General features: G+C 37.2%; 1 protein-coding gene across 1 annotated transcript; it reads left to right on the top strand.

Annotated features, from left to right (window-relative positions):
- The first annotated feature begins 538 nt into the window (after positions 1-538).
- HYAL4 (hyaluronidase 4) lies at positions 539-9,423 on the top strand. Its single transcript, XM_045865103.1, has 3 exons — positions 539-1,492; positions 8,202-8,291; positions 9,022-9,423. Exons 1-3 carry the CDS (start codon positions 539-541, stop codon positions 9,421-9,423), a joined length of 1,446 nt encoding a protein of 481 aa, XP_045721059.1.
- The last annotated feature ends 10,111 nt before the right edge of the window (positions 9,424-19,534 follow it).

Genomic DNA, 19,534 nt, shown 5'->3' with positions numbered 1-19,534 from the left:
TACCCTAGCTGCAAGGGAGCCTGGGAAAGCATTCAGATATCTGGGATTACTTAATGAAATAATAAAAAGGTTAAAACTTAAAAAATAATAAAAATAAAAATAAAAAAATAAAAAGATTAAATGAGATGAATATTTTATAAAGTACTTAAAAATGGTGCCTAGGCTTTGATGAGTTTTCCAAAATGATAGTTGATATAATCTTACATTTTTTTGTTTGATCATGAGGTTTTTTTGGAGGGCAAGGACCACATCTTGTTCATTTTGTATTCTGGACATAGGGTCTGAAGTTCTGTGAATGTTCATTGAATTGCATTGCTTGCCCCTGAATAGAAGCTCAGTCACTACCCTTGCTTCTATATCTCAATTTATTTATATTCAAGCCTTTAAATAAAAAGCACCTTAAAATATAAATATGTAACAACAATAATATCTATCCAGTATTTGAGTCTTTTTCCTCCAAATATCACTAATAGAAAATGATATCTCCCTACAGGTCTTCCACAGTATATTAAAGCAGAAGATAAGGTTTTATCTTATCATGAAAGTATTATCTGAAGGACAATTAAGGTTTTGTGTTGTTCAACCAATACATCTCACATCATGGCTGCTCATATTCTTCATTCTGAAGTCTATCTCTTCTCTAAAACCTGCCCGACTCCCAATTTATCAAAGGAAACCTTTTATAGCTGCTTGGAATGCTCCAACGGATCAGTGTTTGATAAAATACAATATCGGACTAAATTTGAAAATGTTTCAGATGATTGGAAGCCCACTGGCCAAGGCCAGGGGGCAAAATGTCACTATATTTTATGTCAACAGGTTGGGATACTATCCACGGTATACACCACAGGGGGTTCCCATTAATGGGGGTCTCCCCCAGAACATAAGTTTGCAAGTGCATCTAGAAAAAGCTGACCAAGATATTAATTATTACATCCCTGCTGAAGATTTCAGTGGACTTGCTGTTATAGACTGGGAATATTGGCGACCCCAGTGGGCCCGTAACTGGAACACGAAAGATGTTTACAGACAGAAGTCAAGAAAGCTGATTTCTGATATGCAAGAGAACATATCAGCTACTGATATTGAATATTTAGCCAAAGCAACATTTGAAGAAAGTGCAAAAGCTTTCATGAAGGAAACCATTGAACTGGGAATGAAGAGTAGACCCAAGGGCCTCTGGGGTTATTATTTATATCCTGATTGCCACAATTATAATGTTTATGCCCCGAATTATACTGGGTCATGCCCAGAAGAGGAAGTTTTGAGAAACAATGAGCTCTCTTGGCTCTGGAATAGCAGTGCTGCTTTATATCCTTCTATTGGTGTCAGAAAATCTCTTGGAGACAACGAAAACATTTTGCGTTTCTCGCAATTTCGAGTGCATGAATCCATGAGGATCTCCGCCATGACATCCCTTGATTATGCTCTGCCTGTATTCGTCTACACAAGGCTAGGCTACAGAAATGAACCTTTATTTTTTCTTTCTAAGGTAAGACAGCCCTTGCCAAAGATGGGGGGATTTCCTCCCTGTCTTTAAAAGACACATCTTTTTTTCTTTTTTTAAGATTTTTATATATTTATTTGAGAGGGAGAGCACGAGCAGGGGGAGGGGCAAAGGGAGAGGGAGAAGCAGACTCCCCACTGAGCAGGGAGGCTGAGGAGAGGATGATCCCAGGACCCTGAGGTCATGACCTTAGCCAGAGGCAGATGCTTAACTGACTGAGCCACCCAGGTGCCCCTAAAAGAGACATTTCTTTGTTAATTATGTTCTTCGAAGAATTCTCAATTAGTGGTCTATTAGAAAGGAGCATAATTGTTCCTTTGACTAGCCATCCCTTTAGACTCTTCATTGATGCCAACTGAATTTTTTTTAAGATTTTATTTATTTATTTGACAGAGAAAGACACAGCGAGAGAGGGAACACAAGCAGGGGGAGTGGGAGAGGGAGAAGCAGGCTTCCCGCCGGGAAGAGAGCCAGACGCGGGGCTCAATCCCAGGACCCTGGGATCCTGAGCCAAAGGCAGATGCTTAACGACTGAGCCACCCAGGTGCCCCATATGCCAAGTGAATTTTAATTATCTTATTCATTATTCTTTTAAGGAACATGTTATGGAGGGAAGGTTAAAAGGCACTAAGAGCAACTCCTCCCCCCCTCTTCCCCAGGTTTGAAGGTGCTCCCTCATGATTGGCTTTTTTTGGAGCAGTTGATGGTGGGCAGGCTGAAAAATCAGAGAGGATATTTTAAAATGGAGTAGTTTGCTCTCACATGTGAAGTGTAATTGGAAGCATTCTAGCTCCTGGCCTCACCATCTAATGTCAAGAGAAGAAAGTGTTTCCTTTTTAATGCATAAGACCAGTTTTGATAAAGCGTACAAGGGAGGCACAGCAATGTGAATATATGTAACACTACTGAACTATATGCTTAAAAATGATGAAGGCAATAAATTGTATATGTGTCTTTTTACCAAAATTAAAAAGATTTTAAAAATTAAAAAAAATTTTTTTTTAAGGCATAAGGATGTTGCAAATCTGTAAAAAGTAGGCGGATCCATAGATTTAGCCATCTGGTTTATCCTTGACTATGACCATAGCTAATAGAAAGTTGGTAAGAGTGGTGCCAGTTTTTAAATTCAGTCATAAATTCATCACTAGTAGATGGTTTTGCAACCCTAGGGTAAAACTTACAAATACAAGTTTTATTCTGTTTATTTTACTGTTGTAGCCTAAGACCTCCCAAAAACCGTAAGGGTAACTTTTAAAATAGATGAACTTTCAGCTCAATTTTCTCTCCCTTCTTCTCCCCTTGCTACTCTAGTAACTCAAATGAAAACTTTTAGAGATAAACACTTAAAAGTAGTTGCCGCTCTAATTGTTGGACTTCAATAATTATGTGTATACTCTCTATGATGAGAAGACCTGAGACTTGTTCAGGCCTTCACATGGGGGGTGCAGTGGTATTTTAAGATATTACTGGATACTATAGGTTTATCACATTTCCTCCTTCTCCACCATTACAAGTTTCAATTCACCAGCGTGTATTTTAATACACTTACACTTAAAGATGTTCTGACTGTGAAGCACCCAAGGAAGGAGGCTCAGGAAACCCAGATGAGGGCTTTAGCATAACCAGGAGGTATCTATGGAGTATATAGAGAATACAGCCTAATCCTCTGAAGAAGAAAAGGCACAGATGTATTGGGATTTGGTAAATGCTATGCCTTGGACATCATTAATGAGGTGAGTAAAGAAGAAAAAAGTCTCTATTGCGAACTGATATCTGTACTTCCCAGAAAAGTCATCAACAAATGATTAAGAATGATAGGAGATCAATACTACCTGGGAGGTTTAAAAAGTCCTCTAGATCTTCTTGACCCTGGAACTGAAAGTTAAATATTACTTTCTTCTATGAAACTTCTTTCCTTTTTTATATTTGACTTAAACAAGTTTCTATCTTTGATGATAATAAATTTACTTTTGGAAGAAACAATAAACTTTAAGGGACAAAGTCTTCATTTTGAAAGATTAGTTTACATTACTGGTACATTCTGCACATTCGGTAAACTTAGATAAGCTTCCTTGAGTAGCTACAGCCTCAGAAATGTTTCTATTTTAAGAAAAGAAGGAACAACAGTTAGGGTCTCATCGAGAAACAGTTCTCTTTGGCAGTCCCAGGAATCATTCTGTATCATCCTGAAAACTTTCTGAATGGTAAGGTATTTCCAAATGTTTTAAACCATCAGTTTACCCACCATTTTTACTCTATCCTCCATAAAAATCTGCCCACAAAAATTTAAAAACCTGATATTCATTTATCCCAAATCATAAATGACTAATAATGGCTTCCATTTCTAATCTTCCCAAAGATAGCTGCACTTCATTCTTTTAGGACTTTTTATTTTTAAGTAATCTCTATACCCAATGTGGGGCTCACGCTTACAACCCTGAGATCAACAGTCGCATGCTCCACCGTCTGAGCCACCAGCACCCTGATAACCACAGTTCAGAGTCCGTTTATGTATGTGTGTGTTTGTGCATGTGTACACATACATATACAGTTAGGATTAGAGAAATGATTTACCAGTAAGTAGCAAATTTCCTCAGCTGTCCAGACCTCCGTGACTCATTGTCTTAATATGTAAAATGAGACAGTATTACCCGCCCTACCTACCTAGCAGAAGTATTATGAAAATCAAATGAGAAAATGGATATGAAAATTTGAGATACTAAAAAATATATGTGGTGCCGCTGTCACTTTTTAACAGGACCAAAGCCTTAAACTTGGAAAGGGAATATCTAAGAACAGAATCGAGGTCAGCAGCCATAGCTTGGTGGGATGATACAGGGGCAGTAACACTTCATTTCACACAAAAGATTGCCTACACTACTTACATACACACAACCTAAATAAAACCTGATGTTATGTTTTAAAAAATAACGAAAGGAGTTTTCTTGACTGTAGATTTAAAAATGCCTTTCCCTCTAATTAATTAATATTTCCTCTGGTAACACGCAAAGGGAGCTCATTAGTGATGCTCCAGCTACCCACAGTGGGCACCTTACTTATACGCACTGTGGTGAGCATCAGGGAGTGCTGGAGAAAACGCTAGGACCTGGAATATTTGTTGCTGTTACATCATGCACTGTTCCCTTATTTCTTCTTTCATGTGACATCACTCATGTAGCTCATGCTCTCATGTGGTCCTTATCTATTCCCAGAGGCATCTTACCTGTGACTTCCCCCACTGAATAGTGCCCTTGCTCTTTTGGTCTCCAAAACATAGCTGCTCTGTGATTCATTCAGTACCCTGCTCTCAGCTAGGTGACAGTGAGCTAATTTAGTAGAGAAATTTGCATTAATATCTGCTATTGACTCCTTATCTCTAGTCAACATGTGCATAAAGACTCGCCATGTTGAATCAGTTCCAATAAATTCTAAAGGACACATTGGGAAGAAACTAACATTCCTTTTTTTTTTTTTAAGATTTTATTTATTTGAGAGAGAGAGAGAGCGAGAGAGAGTGTGAGCACACGTGCAGGGGGAGAGAAAGGGAGAAGCAGACTCCCCATTGAGCAAGGAGCCCGATACGGGACTTGATCCCAGGACCCCGAGATCATGACCTGAGCCGAAGGCAGAGGCTTAACCATCTGAGCCACCCAGATGCCCCTTAACATTCCTTTCTGATAATCAACCTCAGAAGGTGTGGGTTTCACGGCAAACATCTGTAGCTTCCTTACTTACAACCTATAAATACAAAATGTAAATGCTGAGTCTCCCACTTCCCTCTGATGACACTGCTTTAGCCCAAAGGAATTCATGGGAGATTTAGGGTTTCCAGTTCAGCATGGTAAGAAGCTTGGAAGTTGCTACTCCATCCTAACAAGTAAAAAGCTAAACAGACTGAAAAATCAAGTCTTCTTAAAAAAAGAAAAAAAAAGAAAAATCAATTCTTCCTAGGTTTATGAGAAGGGATGACACAGGGAAAATTGATGCCCTCAAAATTCGAGAGGCAGGCAGGTGAACACAGAGAATCACAACTTACCAGATCAGAAATCTCTGTGGGAACCACAGCCAGAGTAGGGAAACCTGAACTATAATTGACGAATTGCTGGAGGCTCAGCGAGGAAAATCTGAGAGATTAAAAACTCCAGGGGACTTGGTCTTGGGTAGGGGTATACTTTTGCGAGTCTTCCCTCCAAAAGCTTATCAGGTACTCACAGGAATATCAGAGAAAAACGTTTTTATGCATCTGGCAGGGGGCAGGAGAAAAAGAATTATTTTGAATACTCAAGAATATTTTGTTCTTCTTAACAAGGTCTGCCCTCAGGAGAAACTATTTAACCAGTGCCAAACCTACTGGGGACTTATCAGAGCCTAAGTGAACTGGGGGAAGGGAAATAACTCAACTCCAGCTGGCTCTAGTCTTCCACTTGCAAGAAGGGAAATATCCTCCTCTAGCCCCATCTAGCCAACCTATTCCACCTAATAAGGGGGAAACACAACTGATCAACCTGTGAATTTCACAAAACAGAGGCAAAGGCTCACTAAAAGACTGAGACCTAATCATAGGACTATAGAACCCTTCCATTTCCCCTACATCTTACTAGCATATTACCGAGTGCCTATCTATAGCAGTTCCTTTTACCTAGTATGATCTATTTGCCCATCAAGAAAAAATTAAATCATGTCTAGCTATCAAGAAAAAACCCCACAAGACATACTAAAAGGCAGAAACAGAATTTCAAGAGATAGAGCAAGCATCAGAACCAGACTCAGATATGGCAGGGATGTTGGAATTATCAGACTGGAAATTTAAAACAACTATAATGGATATGCAAAGGGCTCTAATAGCATGCAAAAACAGATGGGCAATGTAAGCCCAGAGATGGAAATGCTAAGAAAGAATCAAAAAGAAACGTTAGAGATCCAAAAACACTGTAGCAGAAATGAAGAATGTCTTTGATGGGCTTGTTTAGTAGACTGGACAGGGCTGGGGAAAGACTCCCCGAGCCTCGGGATGTCTCAATAGAAACCTCTGAAATTGAAAAGCAAAGAGAACAAAGACTGGAGAAAAAAACAAAACAAACAAAACAGAATAGAATATTCTAGAACTGTGGGACAGCTGAAAAAGGTGTAACATACATGTAATAGGAATTCATGGAAGGCCATTGGGGGATTTGGCCCTTCTGATCACATCGTGTGAATATGGCTCCACTGAATTCAAAGTGAGTGGAGGGAGGTTCCCTGCTCCTTCTATCTTTGCCCAAAGAGGCAATGGGTGTAGACCCAGCAGAGTCCTCATTCTGGGCACTACATAGCTGGCTCCTCCCATATTCATCATATCATAGATAATTTTCAAAAACATTTCACTTCCACTATCTCATTAGAGCCTCATGAAAACTCCTTCCTTTCCTGTTATGTCAGCTCGGACCTATTCAGCCAACTCTGTGGTCATAGAAATGGAAATGCATGTGAGCCTGGAAGGGAAAGTCGTTTAAACCAAAATCTCCACCCTTCTTGAAAATTTCCAAAAGAATAAAACTTTAAACACTGAAATTGTAAAACCTTTGAGTGGACCATAAAAGTGTCAAATAAGAAGATATATCTCAAGTGTTGATTTTAATATAAAAGGCCCAGGCAAAATACAATTACAAAGTTCTGCTTTTATTTCCCACCAAATCACCCAGTTACATTTTCTAGCAGGTAACTGATGGAAATTCATCCTTGGAGTAAAAGGTGAATGCTTAGTATCCGAAACAGTGGGAGAATATACTATAATTTAATTATCTAGGAAACCTACCATAGGACCTTAAATTAGGAAACCAACTGCATACCTTCAACTCCTAATTTCCTTCTGAAATGGCCTCAGTCCATGTTAATCCTTAAACACTTAAGTCCTTTAGGATTACAAAACCAAAATTCCCCTGCTGAAATTTTGTTTTCATTTACCTTAACATATTAAGAAAAAGTCCCGCAGCTTTATCATGACTGGATGAGTCATAAATAGAGCCCATTAAGTCAGGTACTTTGAAATTATACACAAATAGTTTCAGAGACCAAATATAAGGGCAGACCAAATCAGAGCCTGTAGGTCCTTAACACTGTGTCCCCTTGCCTGGCCTTGGGATCCAAATGACACAAAACCCCTCTGGGTCCCTGTAGAGGTGAAGTCCTCACAGGAGTGTTGCAAATTGGGAAGAGAATTTAGCTAAGAGGAATGTGAGGTGTTCTCCACATTTGGCGAAGAAAAACTTTTGGATTCTGTTTCTGGGTCATGTACATATGGCGGGTTTGTGTGCATGTGGCCCTAGTCGAATTTGACTAAATAGCTTTCGGTGGCTATTTCTAGGCTGTCATCAAAATAATATCCTGTTTGGCAAAATGCAGGTTTTTCTTTAAAAATATTTAGTATGTTTTTCCATATGATTATGGAGTGTAATTTTTTTATTTTATTTTTTAAATTTTATTATGTTATGTTAGTCACCATACATTACATCATTAGTTTTTGATGTAGTGTTCCACGATTCATTGTTTGCGTATAACACCCAGTGTAATTTTTGAGCCTTGGTTTATTCAACATTAGTGTTACTCTAAGAAAGTGGACAATCATCCTATTATATTGCACTCAGCCTCTAATCTTAATCCCTGGCGTGCTGTTTTATATCCAAATGAATAATGAACTTTATTCTCTTCAACCTAGCAAGATCTAATCAGTACCATTGGAGAAAGTGCTGCCTTGGGAGCTGCAGGCATTGTCATCTGGGGAGACATGAATTTAACTTCATCTGAGGTAAGGCAGGACCTTGACGGTACAGTTAATATTATTTAAAGTATTTGCTCTTCCTTGTATAGCTAACTCCAGTCGGAGCTCTCATGGCTCCCACAATAAACCAGCTTTAGAAGTAAAGTCCAAATCAATGCCTAATACATAGAAGGAGCTCAACAGTAACATTAACTTTTGTTAAGATAGTAATCATAATACTGACATTTGTTGACTATTTACTATGTGCTAGGATTGTGCTAAATGCTTTTTGTTTTGGATTTGCTCATTTACTGACCATAATAACCCTTATGAGGTAGGGACTACCATCCTCATTTATAGATGAAGAAACAAGAGAGGAAAATCCAACTAGGGTAACAGCTAGCTAAGCTAGTTAATGGTGTGCTGGCATTAACCACAGTTTGATTCTGGAGCCCTTGCATTTAATTACTACATAAAATGTGTTACATCCTATTTTGAGAAGAAGAAACAGATGGTAACTTTTTAATCTCCACATTGAATCTATTTTTTCTCTATGGGGAAATTAGCTGAAAATTAATAGCATTTAAAGTGAGATCTATAGCTCCCTTCAAATTTCTCCCAGATCAGATATGATTTACTCTAATAAGTCTTTCTAGTTTTCCCCAACCAACATTAATTAAGGTTTCACTCCAGGCCAAAGAACTGCCTTGGAGGCCTAGACGCTCGAACCCTATCAGTGCCAAAAGCCACTAAAACCCATTTGTTTCCACATTCCTAGGGCAACTGTACCAAGGTGAAGCAGTATGTGAGCTCTGATTTAGGGAGCTACATAGTCAACGTGACCCGAGCGGCTGAGGTGTGCAGCCTTCACCTCTGTAGGAGGAACGGGAGATGCATAAGGAAGGTATGGAAAGCTCCAGATTACCTTCACCTGAACCCTGCCAGTTACCACATAGAGGCCTCCGCGGATGGAGAATTTATTGTGAAAGGAAAAGCATCGGACACAGACCTGGAAGCGATGGAGGAGAAATTTTCCTGTCATTGTTATCAGGGGTACGAAGGAGCCAACTGCAGAGGGACGAAGATGGCCCACGGCTGCTCTGGGGTTTCCTCCTTTTCTGACTCACTAATAACACTGAGCCTGCTAGTTTTAGCAGGTTCTCAGAGCGCTCGGTTGTGAGAGAATTGAGTTTAACGGGAACTGTATGGCCTGTAGTCACTTAGAGAACAGATGAAACTTAGGATGGGTTTTTTTTCTTATGAGATCCATTGAGAGGTATCATAAGTAGACATTATGTATGTCCCTTAACATAAACGCGAACATACTGCTTTATTTGGCTCTGATTTGGCTAAGAAACCAGATCCAGGAATAAAATCAGTGCAGTCTTCTTCATTACTGGAATGTTTAAGTTGTATTTAAACTAGACGTAGTATATTTTAGTCTTTATATGAACATGTGTGTGTGTGTGTAAATATACATATTAAATTATTGATTTCAAAGTCTGGTTTTTCTGGCCCTCAATGTATTAAGGACAGATTACTAAGTAATTATCTGATTCAACAGAAGAGGTCACCTCAGGGTATTCAATCTACTGAAAAGGACCAAATGCGAAGTTCCTTGTTCCGGCCTTAGGTTCACGCTGGGCTTCTGTTCCCCACCTGAGCACACTGACTGCAGAACCAGGTCCTGATGTAGCTTCTCATGGGGGTGCAGAGACCGAGGCAAGGGGAGCTGTTCCCAACTCATTGCAAAGCCATCTATTCCAGTATGGTGCTTCTCTTACCCACCATGAGTCCTTCTCTCACAGACCCTGGCAATTTAAACACTATAAATGGCTGCAGGATAGTATTCACACTTGCCTAGGCTGACATGGCTCTAGATCCAGAAATTGATGTCATGCTCATAAAAATGTGGTTTGTGTCTTTTGCAAGCAAAAATTATCCCCCAAAAAATATTTAATAAACATTTAAGGGACCCAGAAGTGCTATTGGGAAGGGGTTCTACCAAGAAATATTTGATATTTTGGTCTCCATATGTAAGTTTTTAAGCAGTAATTTTAGAGTCAGTTTGAATCTAGTTTGAATCATGGTTTCATTACTCATCTGGATGTGTGACTCCAGGTAAGTTATTTATACTTCCCATTTTCTCATCCAAAATTTGGTAATATAGTTCTCACCTCAGTGAATTATTCTGATGAGTAAATGGAATAGCACATCCCATGTGTACTTTGGCTCTTAATACATGTTGCTAACCTTCAACTATCTTCCCTTGACCACCAAAGTAATGGAAACACTTAGGATAAAACAGGGTCTTGGGCAATTTCCTCTTTCTGATGTTATGTTCTATTTATAAACCAGTTAGCCATTGTGTTCTCTTGAGAGGCATGTTCAATTGATAGGATTTCCTACCCCTGGAGAAAATCTACTTGGAAGGTAAACTCCAGATAGGTATGATGTTGTAACAAGGCATGAGACTTGGTTCAACCTCCTCCGCTGCCTCTTTTCTCTTTTTAGGAAACATTTGCAATCCAGGTGTGCTGTTTTCAACTTTGGGTCCAGCTTGTCTGAGTGATGGACATGGTTAAGGTCTAATTTGTAAGTGTTAAATACAAACAAAATGAGACAAAATACTTTTATAATACTATGAATGAGAGGTATCATAGACTAACTTTTTATTTTCATATCAAAGATAAGTCAACACATTATAGAAAATTTGGAAAATAGAAAAAATAGTAAGGGGAGTCACCAATAATCACTATTAACATCGGGTAACTTTTGGTATATTTCTTTTTAGCCTTTCTTCTAAAGACTTTTTTTTTTTTACATGATTGTAATAAAAATACATGAATAATTTTGTGTCCTGTGTTTTTCAGTTAACCATGTTATAAGTAGTTTTCATGCTCTTTCATAATCCTCATGTCATCTGAATGTCATCTTTAAAGCCACATAATAGTCTATCAACTGGATGGAGCAAAATTTAATCAACAATTTTCCATAAGTTTTATTTATTTATATTTATTTATTTGAGAGAAAGAGAGAGAGAGGAGGGGAGGGGCAGGAGGGAAAGGGAGAATCCCAAGCAGACTCTCTACTGACCAGGAAGCCTGACACAGGTCTCGATCTCATGACCCCAAGACCATGACCTAAGCCAAAATCAAGAGTGTGACGTTCGACCAACTGAGCCACCCAGGTGCCCCCCATAAGTTTTAATTTTGAAATGTCTACCATTTAGTCACCTCATCAGAGAATACTTTCCAGATCACCCTCCTAATTCATTCATTCACCTAATAATCAGTTTTTACATTCATCAATTTATTAAGCATTACTTCTTATTAGGCACTATTGAAATGTATCCTTGAATAAAATAAAGAGACTTGTCTTCTTAGAACTTATATTCTAGCTGGAGAAGACAGATATTAAACATACAAATAAGCAACTTATATCAGATATTAGCTCTCTGGGAAAGAAAATAGAGAGGGGGGTGGGATTTTTCCATGTGTTGGGCCTCAGTAAGCAGGTGCTGTGTGAATGAGAGAGAGTTAGCTATGAGGATATTTGGGGGCACAGTTTCAGAAAAATGAGTCAACTAGCACACATTTGGTAGTAGGCCTGGTGCATTCAAGGAAGAGCAAAGAAGGTACTGGGGCTGGATACTTCCCTCACCATTAACGTCCCTTTTATCTTTTGGTCTGATGTATTTATCACCATCTGGCATAGTGTATATTACATATTTGTTTTTTTCTGTCTTCCCTTACTAGAATGTAAACTAGAACAATGAGGACTTCACTTTGTTCAGTATTTGCTAGAATACTACTTGTTACAGTGCCTAGCACATAGTATGTGTCCAATAAGTTTTTGAATGAATGAATCATTCAATGATTCAGAAACCTGAAACAATGGAAGCTATATATTTGTTGTAAGCATTGTTTTTTGTTTTTTTTTTTTTTAATTCTGCACATGAACAGTAAGTTGTTACCAAGCCATACCCAAACATTAGTGTTCTATTCTAATCCTAGAACATTAGCTTCTGAAATCTGTAGTTTAACTCTGCTGAAGAACTCAGGCGCAAAGAGAAAAAATCATTTGGCAAAGTCAAAGAGCCAGTTTGTAAAAGGGCCCAATCTGGGGGTGGGGGATGGGTGAAATAGGTGATGAGGATTAAAGAGTACACTTACCATGATGAGCACTGAGTAATGTATGGAACTGTTGAGTCACTATATTATACACCTGAAACTAGTATAACACTGTATTTTAACTATAGTGGAATTAAAATAAAAAACTTAAAAAAAGTATACTCTTCCATCCTCCCCACAAAAAAAAAAAAAAAAAAAAAAAGAGCCCAATCTGGAATCTGAGTTGCTGAGTTTTCTTTCCACCATAACTGGTTGTAATGGAATCCAAATATATTCTTTCAGGTTTTGACCAAGAATTTAATGCATTTTTAAAAATTAATTTGGGCTACTATTAGTAATTATATTCAATCAAACTCCAGATATTCCAGTTGTAGATTCTCTATTTAATTCAGCTCATTTCTCCTGGAAAGGAAATCTACCTCCTGAGGGGCTTAATGACCATAGCTTCTTTGGATCATCCTAACTTCCCTTTATGGAAATAGCAAGGTACTTCACCTCTCTAATCTGCAATATTCTCTTTTATAAAAGGGAGATAGATAATAATGGTATCCTTTGTCCTTTTATACTGATTTAATGAAATCAATTAGGTAAAATACTTAGCATAAAACCTGGCACATTAAAAATCCCTAGCAGGGTGCCTGGGTGGCTCAGTCATTAAGCGTCTGCCTTCGGCTCAGGTCATGATCCCAAGGTCCTGGGATCGAGTCCCACATTGGGCTCCCTGCTCAGCAGGAAGCCTGCTTCTCCCTCTCCCACTCCCCCTGCTTGTGTTCCTGCTCTCACTATCTCTCTCTGTGTCAAATAAATAAATTAATTAATTAAATTTAAAAAAAAATCCCTAGCAAATGTTAGCTATTATTATCAAGTACTTTCAATATTGGTCCCCATAAAAGCTGTGATAGGCAATACTGTCTCTATTTTGAAGTAGAAATTATATATGATTCAGAGTATTGAAATTACAAACTTAATATCACAAAGAAGTACCCAGGCCTTGAACCCTCTTTTGGGAAACTTTTTTTAAAGATTTTTAAATTTTATTCACTTGAGAGAGAGTGAGCGCACGAGTGAGAGAGTGAGGGAGAGTACAAGCAGGGGAAGGGTGAGAGGGAGAGGGTGAGAGGGAGAGGGTGAGAGGGAGAGAGAGAAACAGACTCCCCACTGAGCAGGATGCCCAATGCGGGGCTCGATCCCAGAACCCTGGGATCATGACCTGAGCCAAAGGCAGATGCTTAACCGACTGAACCACCCAGGCGCCCCCTTTTTTGGGAAACTTAAACTAGTTATCTTTTCATCATATCTCAGCAGAATACAGGAGACTTATTAGTACCAAATTTCTTTTTACTAATTTATAGAGATATATAACCTACAAGTATACTGATTCTGGTATCAGGTAATCAGTGCTTTTTTTGACCCCGTGTAAGAAAAACTCTTAAATTAACCAATCTACTAGCAATGTATCCTTAGCTTGCATACTCTAAATAACATTTACCTATAAAAGAAACCAGGGTCTCTTAGGGAAATGTCCAATTCTAGATCTAAGACAGGAAATGTACACAATGAATCAGAAATATTTTGTTGTACCATTAAGCAAGGATGCTATCAAAAATTAATAGAATTGTATCAAAAATATCCACTAGCCAACTTAAAGAATCTTCTGCTGCCAAAGGTGGGAAAATTCAAGAATCACTAAAGAAACAACTGCAATGGACTGAAAGGCATCAAATGTATTTAAATCCTTGAAGTCAAAATGATATTAAAGAAAAACCTTCATTGACCACCTTTGAAGAATGTTAAGGAACCACCTTACTACTCTGAAAACTGGTAAGTTACAAGGGAAAAATAAACCATTTATTGTACATTTCTTATATGAACTCTATATATCTCAGGGTAACCAAAGAGTTGAGGAGGGAAATTTTCTTATTCAAGCAACAAATGAGGAGGGTATGATAAAATTAGAATATAAGCATTTTGCAGTTCCTAATGAATTAATGAATCAGGCACAGATCATCAATGGCTGCTAACATCCTGAAAAGAGATAAAGCCAGACATTACATACCATCTAACTGAAGTATGTAACACCAGCTAAGAATAAATCCTTTCAGAAATCAAACAGAAATCTGATCAGGCTTCTACAAATTCACAGGAAACATTAGGAACAAAGGAAAATGCAGAACAACATGACAGGGATATAATGATCAAAATTCAGTTCCTAAGGAGTTCTGTAGGACAAATAATCTGGTTTTATCAACAAATAAATGGCAAAAAAAAAAAAAAGAAGAAGAAGAATGAACCCATGTGTATATCAACATGGGGCTTGTTAAATGAATTATAGTAGATCTGTACAATGGGATAACATTCAGCTTTAAAAGGGAATGAGGAAGTTCTCTGTATGCTGATTCAAAAGACCTCTAAATACAATTGTCTTTCTTCAGCTTTATTTTCACTTCGATCTAATCACATTGGAGGCAACTCACTATCTTATACATTAGAAATGTATTTCCAATCACAATTTAGAAAACACTTCCTGGATATAGCTAAACTAATCATAAGTTTTTTAGGATCTAGTGGGTATGGAACTCTAAGGGGATACAAATACAAAAGCCAAAAGTGACCAACTAAACTCAAGGAAATGATAATATCATCAAGAAAAGGGAACCAGAATAAGCCATTACTAAGTCATGTACCTCAAATATAAAGTAATATATAAAGGGATATAATATATTAAAGGGAACAGAGATTGGGGAATAATGAACAGTCTATGCCACTCTACATCCTGTAATATATAGTTCTATCTCTATTTTTTAGAAATTTGCTTATTCTAAATCTGGAGCAGCAGCTCTATTTTGTGATTATAACTTAAAATGATAGAATAAAATTTAATAATGGGAAAAATAACTTGTGTCAAAGTGAATGTTAATATTGTGCTTTTTGTTTCTACTAGAGAACTAAATGTATAAACTTACTGATTCCTTTGTCTTTTTTTAGAACTAATTTTAAGAACTTGGAAAATTTTTAATGTTGCTGAATATTCGTTTATGAACTTGAGTTCTTCTCTGCAGAGCTAGGAACCATCAATTTTTCACTTCAAATATTTCTTTTATTATGAAAACTCAGAACAGAGTACTCTATTCTTTGTGTTTGGAAAGTAAAAGTCTTAGGTCATCATTAAGACCATTTATTGCCTTCTGTTCTATTAACATACTAAGAGAAGTAATTTTCTGCAATCAAATTTATTGCTACCCCAAATAACTTTTAATTCTTTTGTCAAAGAAAGATAGATAATAAATATTGTATTTCTAATGTATTATCTATTGCACTGTGTTTGTACACCTAAGTGTAACAGGGTGCTATACTCTCTCACCTAGGAGCATTTACTGATTTTAATTTGTGTGTATCCTTACAACCTAGATTTCCCTCTGGGCATATGAAATCTGCCCTCTCTTAAAAAATATTAATTGATTTTGCCCTTTGGAGGCAGTGCAAGACTCTTTCTACAAAGAGCACAGGGACTAAGAATTATCAGACTCACTACTTGATCAATCTGAAGATGGTGTATTACATTCTAGCTATCGCATCTGAATTTCAGGCAGCACAACGGAGGAAAGTCCAAAGACGAAATAAAGCAAACACAATAAATCTCCTTTAAAATATTTCCCAGAAACTGTCTGGGGAAATAATGCACCAGTTTATATCCTTTGGCAGAATTTGATCACCTGACCCCATTTTGTGCTGCAAGGAAAACTGGTAAATGTTGTCTTTATTATTTCTGACAGCCATTTGGCTAGATTAAAATCTATTACTATTAAAGGGAACAGAGATTGGGGAATAATGAACAGTCTATGCCACACTACATCCTGTACAATGGACACTTTTTTCATTTCATTTTTTCATCCCCCTACTCACTGAAACTTCCTGAAAAGTAGGGACTATCTTATGCGAATAAGATAAGATTATCTTATATAATAAATAAGATTGTATCTCCAGGTCAAGCTCAGGCCAGACACATAGGAGGTACTCGAAAAATATTTGTTAAAACGGAGAATAATAACTTCCTAGCCAAAGATGCATATTAAAATCACTTGGGAAGCCATCCCAAAACAAGCACTCCTGGGCCTACCACCTACTGTGGAGTCAGAAGTCTTGAGCTTACATGCACATTCTGAAAAAGCTTCCCAATCCATGATTAATGTCTGTTCCTAGTGAGAACACATTAAACTAAATAATAAGAGAAGAAAAAGTAATATAATCTTTTTAAAAAAACCATTAATTGGAGTTCTGCTTCACATCCTAAGCTATAGTGACACAAAATAGATTGTTCTTAGGAATTGTGAGAGCCATAATGTGGGGATGCTTGCCTCTACCTCCTTCCTTCCTCCTTCTCCCTTCTTTCTTCTTTCTTTTCTCCTTTCTTTTTTCCTTCCTTCTTTTCCTTCCTTCCTTCCAGTTAAATTGAATTTCTGTCCAATATTTTAGTTCTTTTCATTTTAATTTCCCAAATTAAACATCATTATTATTTTTATTATATACAGACACAGTTTGTTTAGATTTACTTACATATTTACCTTTTATTCCCTCATTTTACATTTTTATATATCAAATTTCTGTCTAGGATCACTATCCTTTTTACTGAGGAACATCTTTTATCGTTCCATTAGTGAAAGTCTGCTGGGGGAGAACTCTTTGTGTTTTTAATTTAATAATTTCTTAATTTTACCCTTAATACAGAAAGATAGTCTCAATGGGTATAAAAGTATAGATTGGCAGTTATTTTCCCTTAGTATTTTGTAGATCCTTATCCTAGTTTTCTATTGTTTTTGGTGATAAAACTACTTTCTATCTAATTGCCTTCCTTTGTAAGTAATCTGGCCCATTTTGCAATGTTCTGTCTGGTTTTGGAGTTCTATAGTTTGGGTTTAGGGTCTAAGTGGGTTTTTTTCTGCTTATCCTGCTTATCATCTGACAGTCTTTATCATTTTATGATTCCATATTTTTCCTTTTTAGTATTTTATACATAGATATTTAATATTTTATAATTCCTTGAACATTAGGAGATTCTGTGTTTGATGTTTTTTATTCTTGCTAACCTCAGTAATGATAGCTTATTTATTTGTGTGTTTGGCAATTTTTGATAATGAATTCATATTTTAGTCTGTGAGAATTCTAAGTGTCAAAATTTGGGTTGCTTTCCTGTAGAGAGGATTTTTTAAAAATTATACAACTCAATTGAGATATAATTCACATATTATACAATTTGAAGTATTCATTTCAATGATATTCACAGTTGTGAATTCATCACCCCATTAATTTTAGAACATTTTTCTCACCCCCCAAAACCCCACAAAGCCATTAGCAGCACTATTCATTTTTCCCCAAACCACCCCACCCCAAGCCTAGAGAACCACTCACGTACATACATGACATGCTAAAAAGTGACATGCTAAATTGGTTAATGCTCTGTGCTAGGGAAGTGTTTGTCATTAAAAGAATCATAAGAGTCTTTCAAATGCTCTCAGCTTGGTATTTACAATATAAAATTTTACTTCACAAGAGGATTAAGAATGATATTTCTCCCTGCTTGTACTGTCTCTCTCAAACAAATAAATAAAATCTTTAAAAAAATGACAAAAGAATGATATTTCCTTAGTGGAGCCTAAGAAAAAGTAGTCTGAGATGCTAATGAGAGTCAGTAACAGGGGCTATTTTCCAGTTGCTCCAGAAATACAGCAAAGATGTTCCTTATTAGCAATAGTACAAGGCTGAATTCTGTGTTCCTTAACCAAGACCAAACCTCCCCTTTTCAATCCATTACCTCTTTTCATAGACTCCCAAGATCTAACCTACAGTTATTTACTTGGCCTTCAACTTATTCAAAACTTGACTTTCCCCATAACTTTGGCACCATCGGGTTTGATTGTCAAAATCCAGGAAGAGGTGAGGGAGAGGAGAAAACAAATTATACATGAGTAATCATTAGTGACTGGGTCAGGGTGGACTAAATTGTCCTGACTGGGTAGATTCCTTCTGTTGCCTTGTTTAATAATTCATCGCAAGTAAATAGTAAGAGATTTCCACATTGAAATCAAATATTGGGTTTGAACTTCCCTATTCCTTCCTTTCATTGACTCTTGACCCACACATTATTAACAGACACTGGCAATGCCCACACAGATCCCCCAAGGTCCCTTATATAATTTGTTATGCATCCAGTTCCCCATATTCAGCGTGCTTCCCCTCCACCTTCCTTCCAGTTCAGTGTGGTTTTGTTTCCCCTCATCCCTAACTGGATCCCTTGCGTGAGCAGGCTTATGCTGCCCTCCTCAGGACCTTATTGAAATTGCATCATTTCTTGGCTACGTCTCCTTTCTGCTTCTTTCATTCTCTTAAGTGTTTTTTTTTTCCCTGAGAAAACTTCCTTAATAAATCATTGCACATGAAACCTTATCCTAGGTTAGCTGCTAGGGAACCTGACCTGAAATCATTTTGTTCTCCAAATATTTAGAGACAAGCATAAAAAAGGAAGTTTGCCTTTTACATGGAAACAATATGTTTATTGTTAAAGAACATTTAAAATAAGTTCAAGCCCCACATTGGGTGTGCAGATTACTTAAAACAAAATCTTTAAAGAAAAATAAAATAGTTGAATCAACAAATTAAGTAATCAGCACCTATGGTACAGTTTGAGATGCCCCAGTGACTCCAGAACATCTCAATATTCTTCTGCAGTGTCTGAAATTCTCACTTAGGCAAACAAACAGACATGTTAGAACACAAATTGGAAAATACCCTTTAGAACATGTGACAAAGTGGAAAATACCCTTTAGACCATGTGACAAAGCGCTAATTCCTTTATGTAAAGAGCTCTTAAACAAATCAGTTCAAAACAACGCAAACCTAACATGGGAAAAGGACAAAGACAGAAAATCACCCCAAAGAAACTATGAAATGGCTCAATTTCTCAAAATAAAAGAAATTGTGATTAAAATGACAATGAGATGCCATTTTTACATTACCTAGATAGGCAACGTCTTTATAAAGTATAACAATACAGTGTTAGTTTGGGTATGGGGATTCAGCCTTCTTAATTTTTGGAAGGAGTGTTAACTGATACAATCTCTTTAAGAGTCAACATTATACATTACACTTTAAAGTGGACAAGAC

This window comes from Mirounga angustirostris, unplaced genomic scaffold (genome assembly GCF_029215605.1).
Source record: "Mirounga angustirostris isolate CCGP_5_RB_7025 unplaced genomic scaffold, mMirAng1.0.hap1 SCAF_12, whole genome shotgun sequence".
Taxonomy (NCBI): domain Eukaryota; kingdom Metazoa; phylum Chordata; class Mammalia; order Carnivora; family Phocidae; genus Mirounga; species Mirounga angustirostris.
Note: the sequence above shows the minus strand (reverse complement) of the source record. Positions and strands in the feature narration are given on the sequence as shown.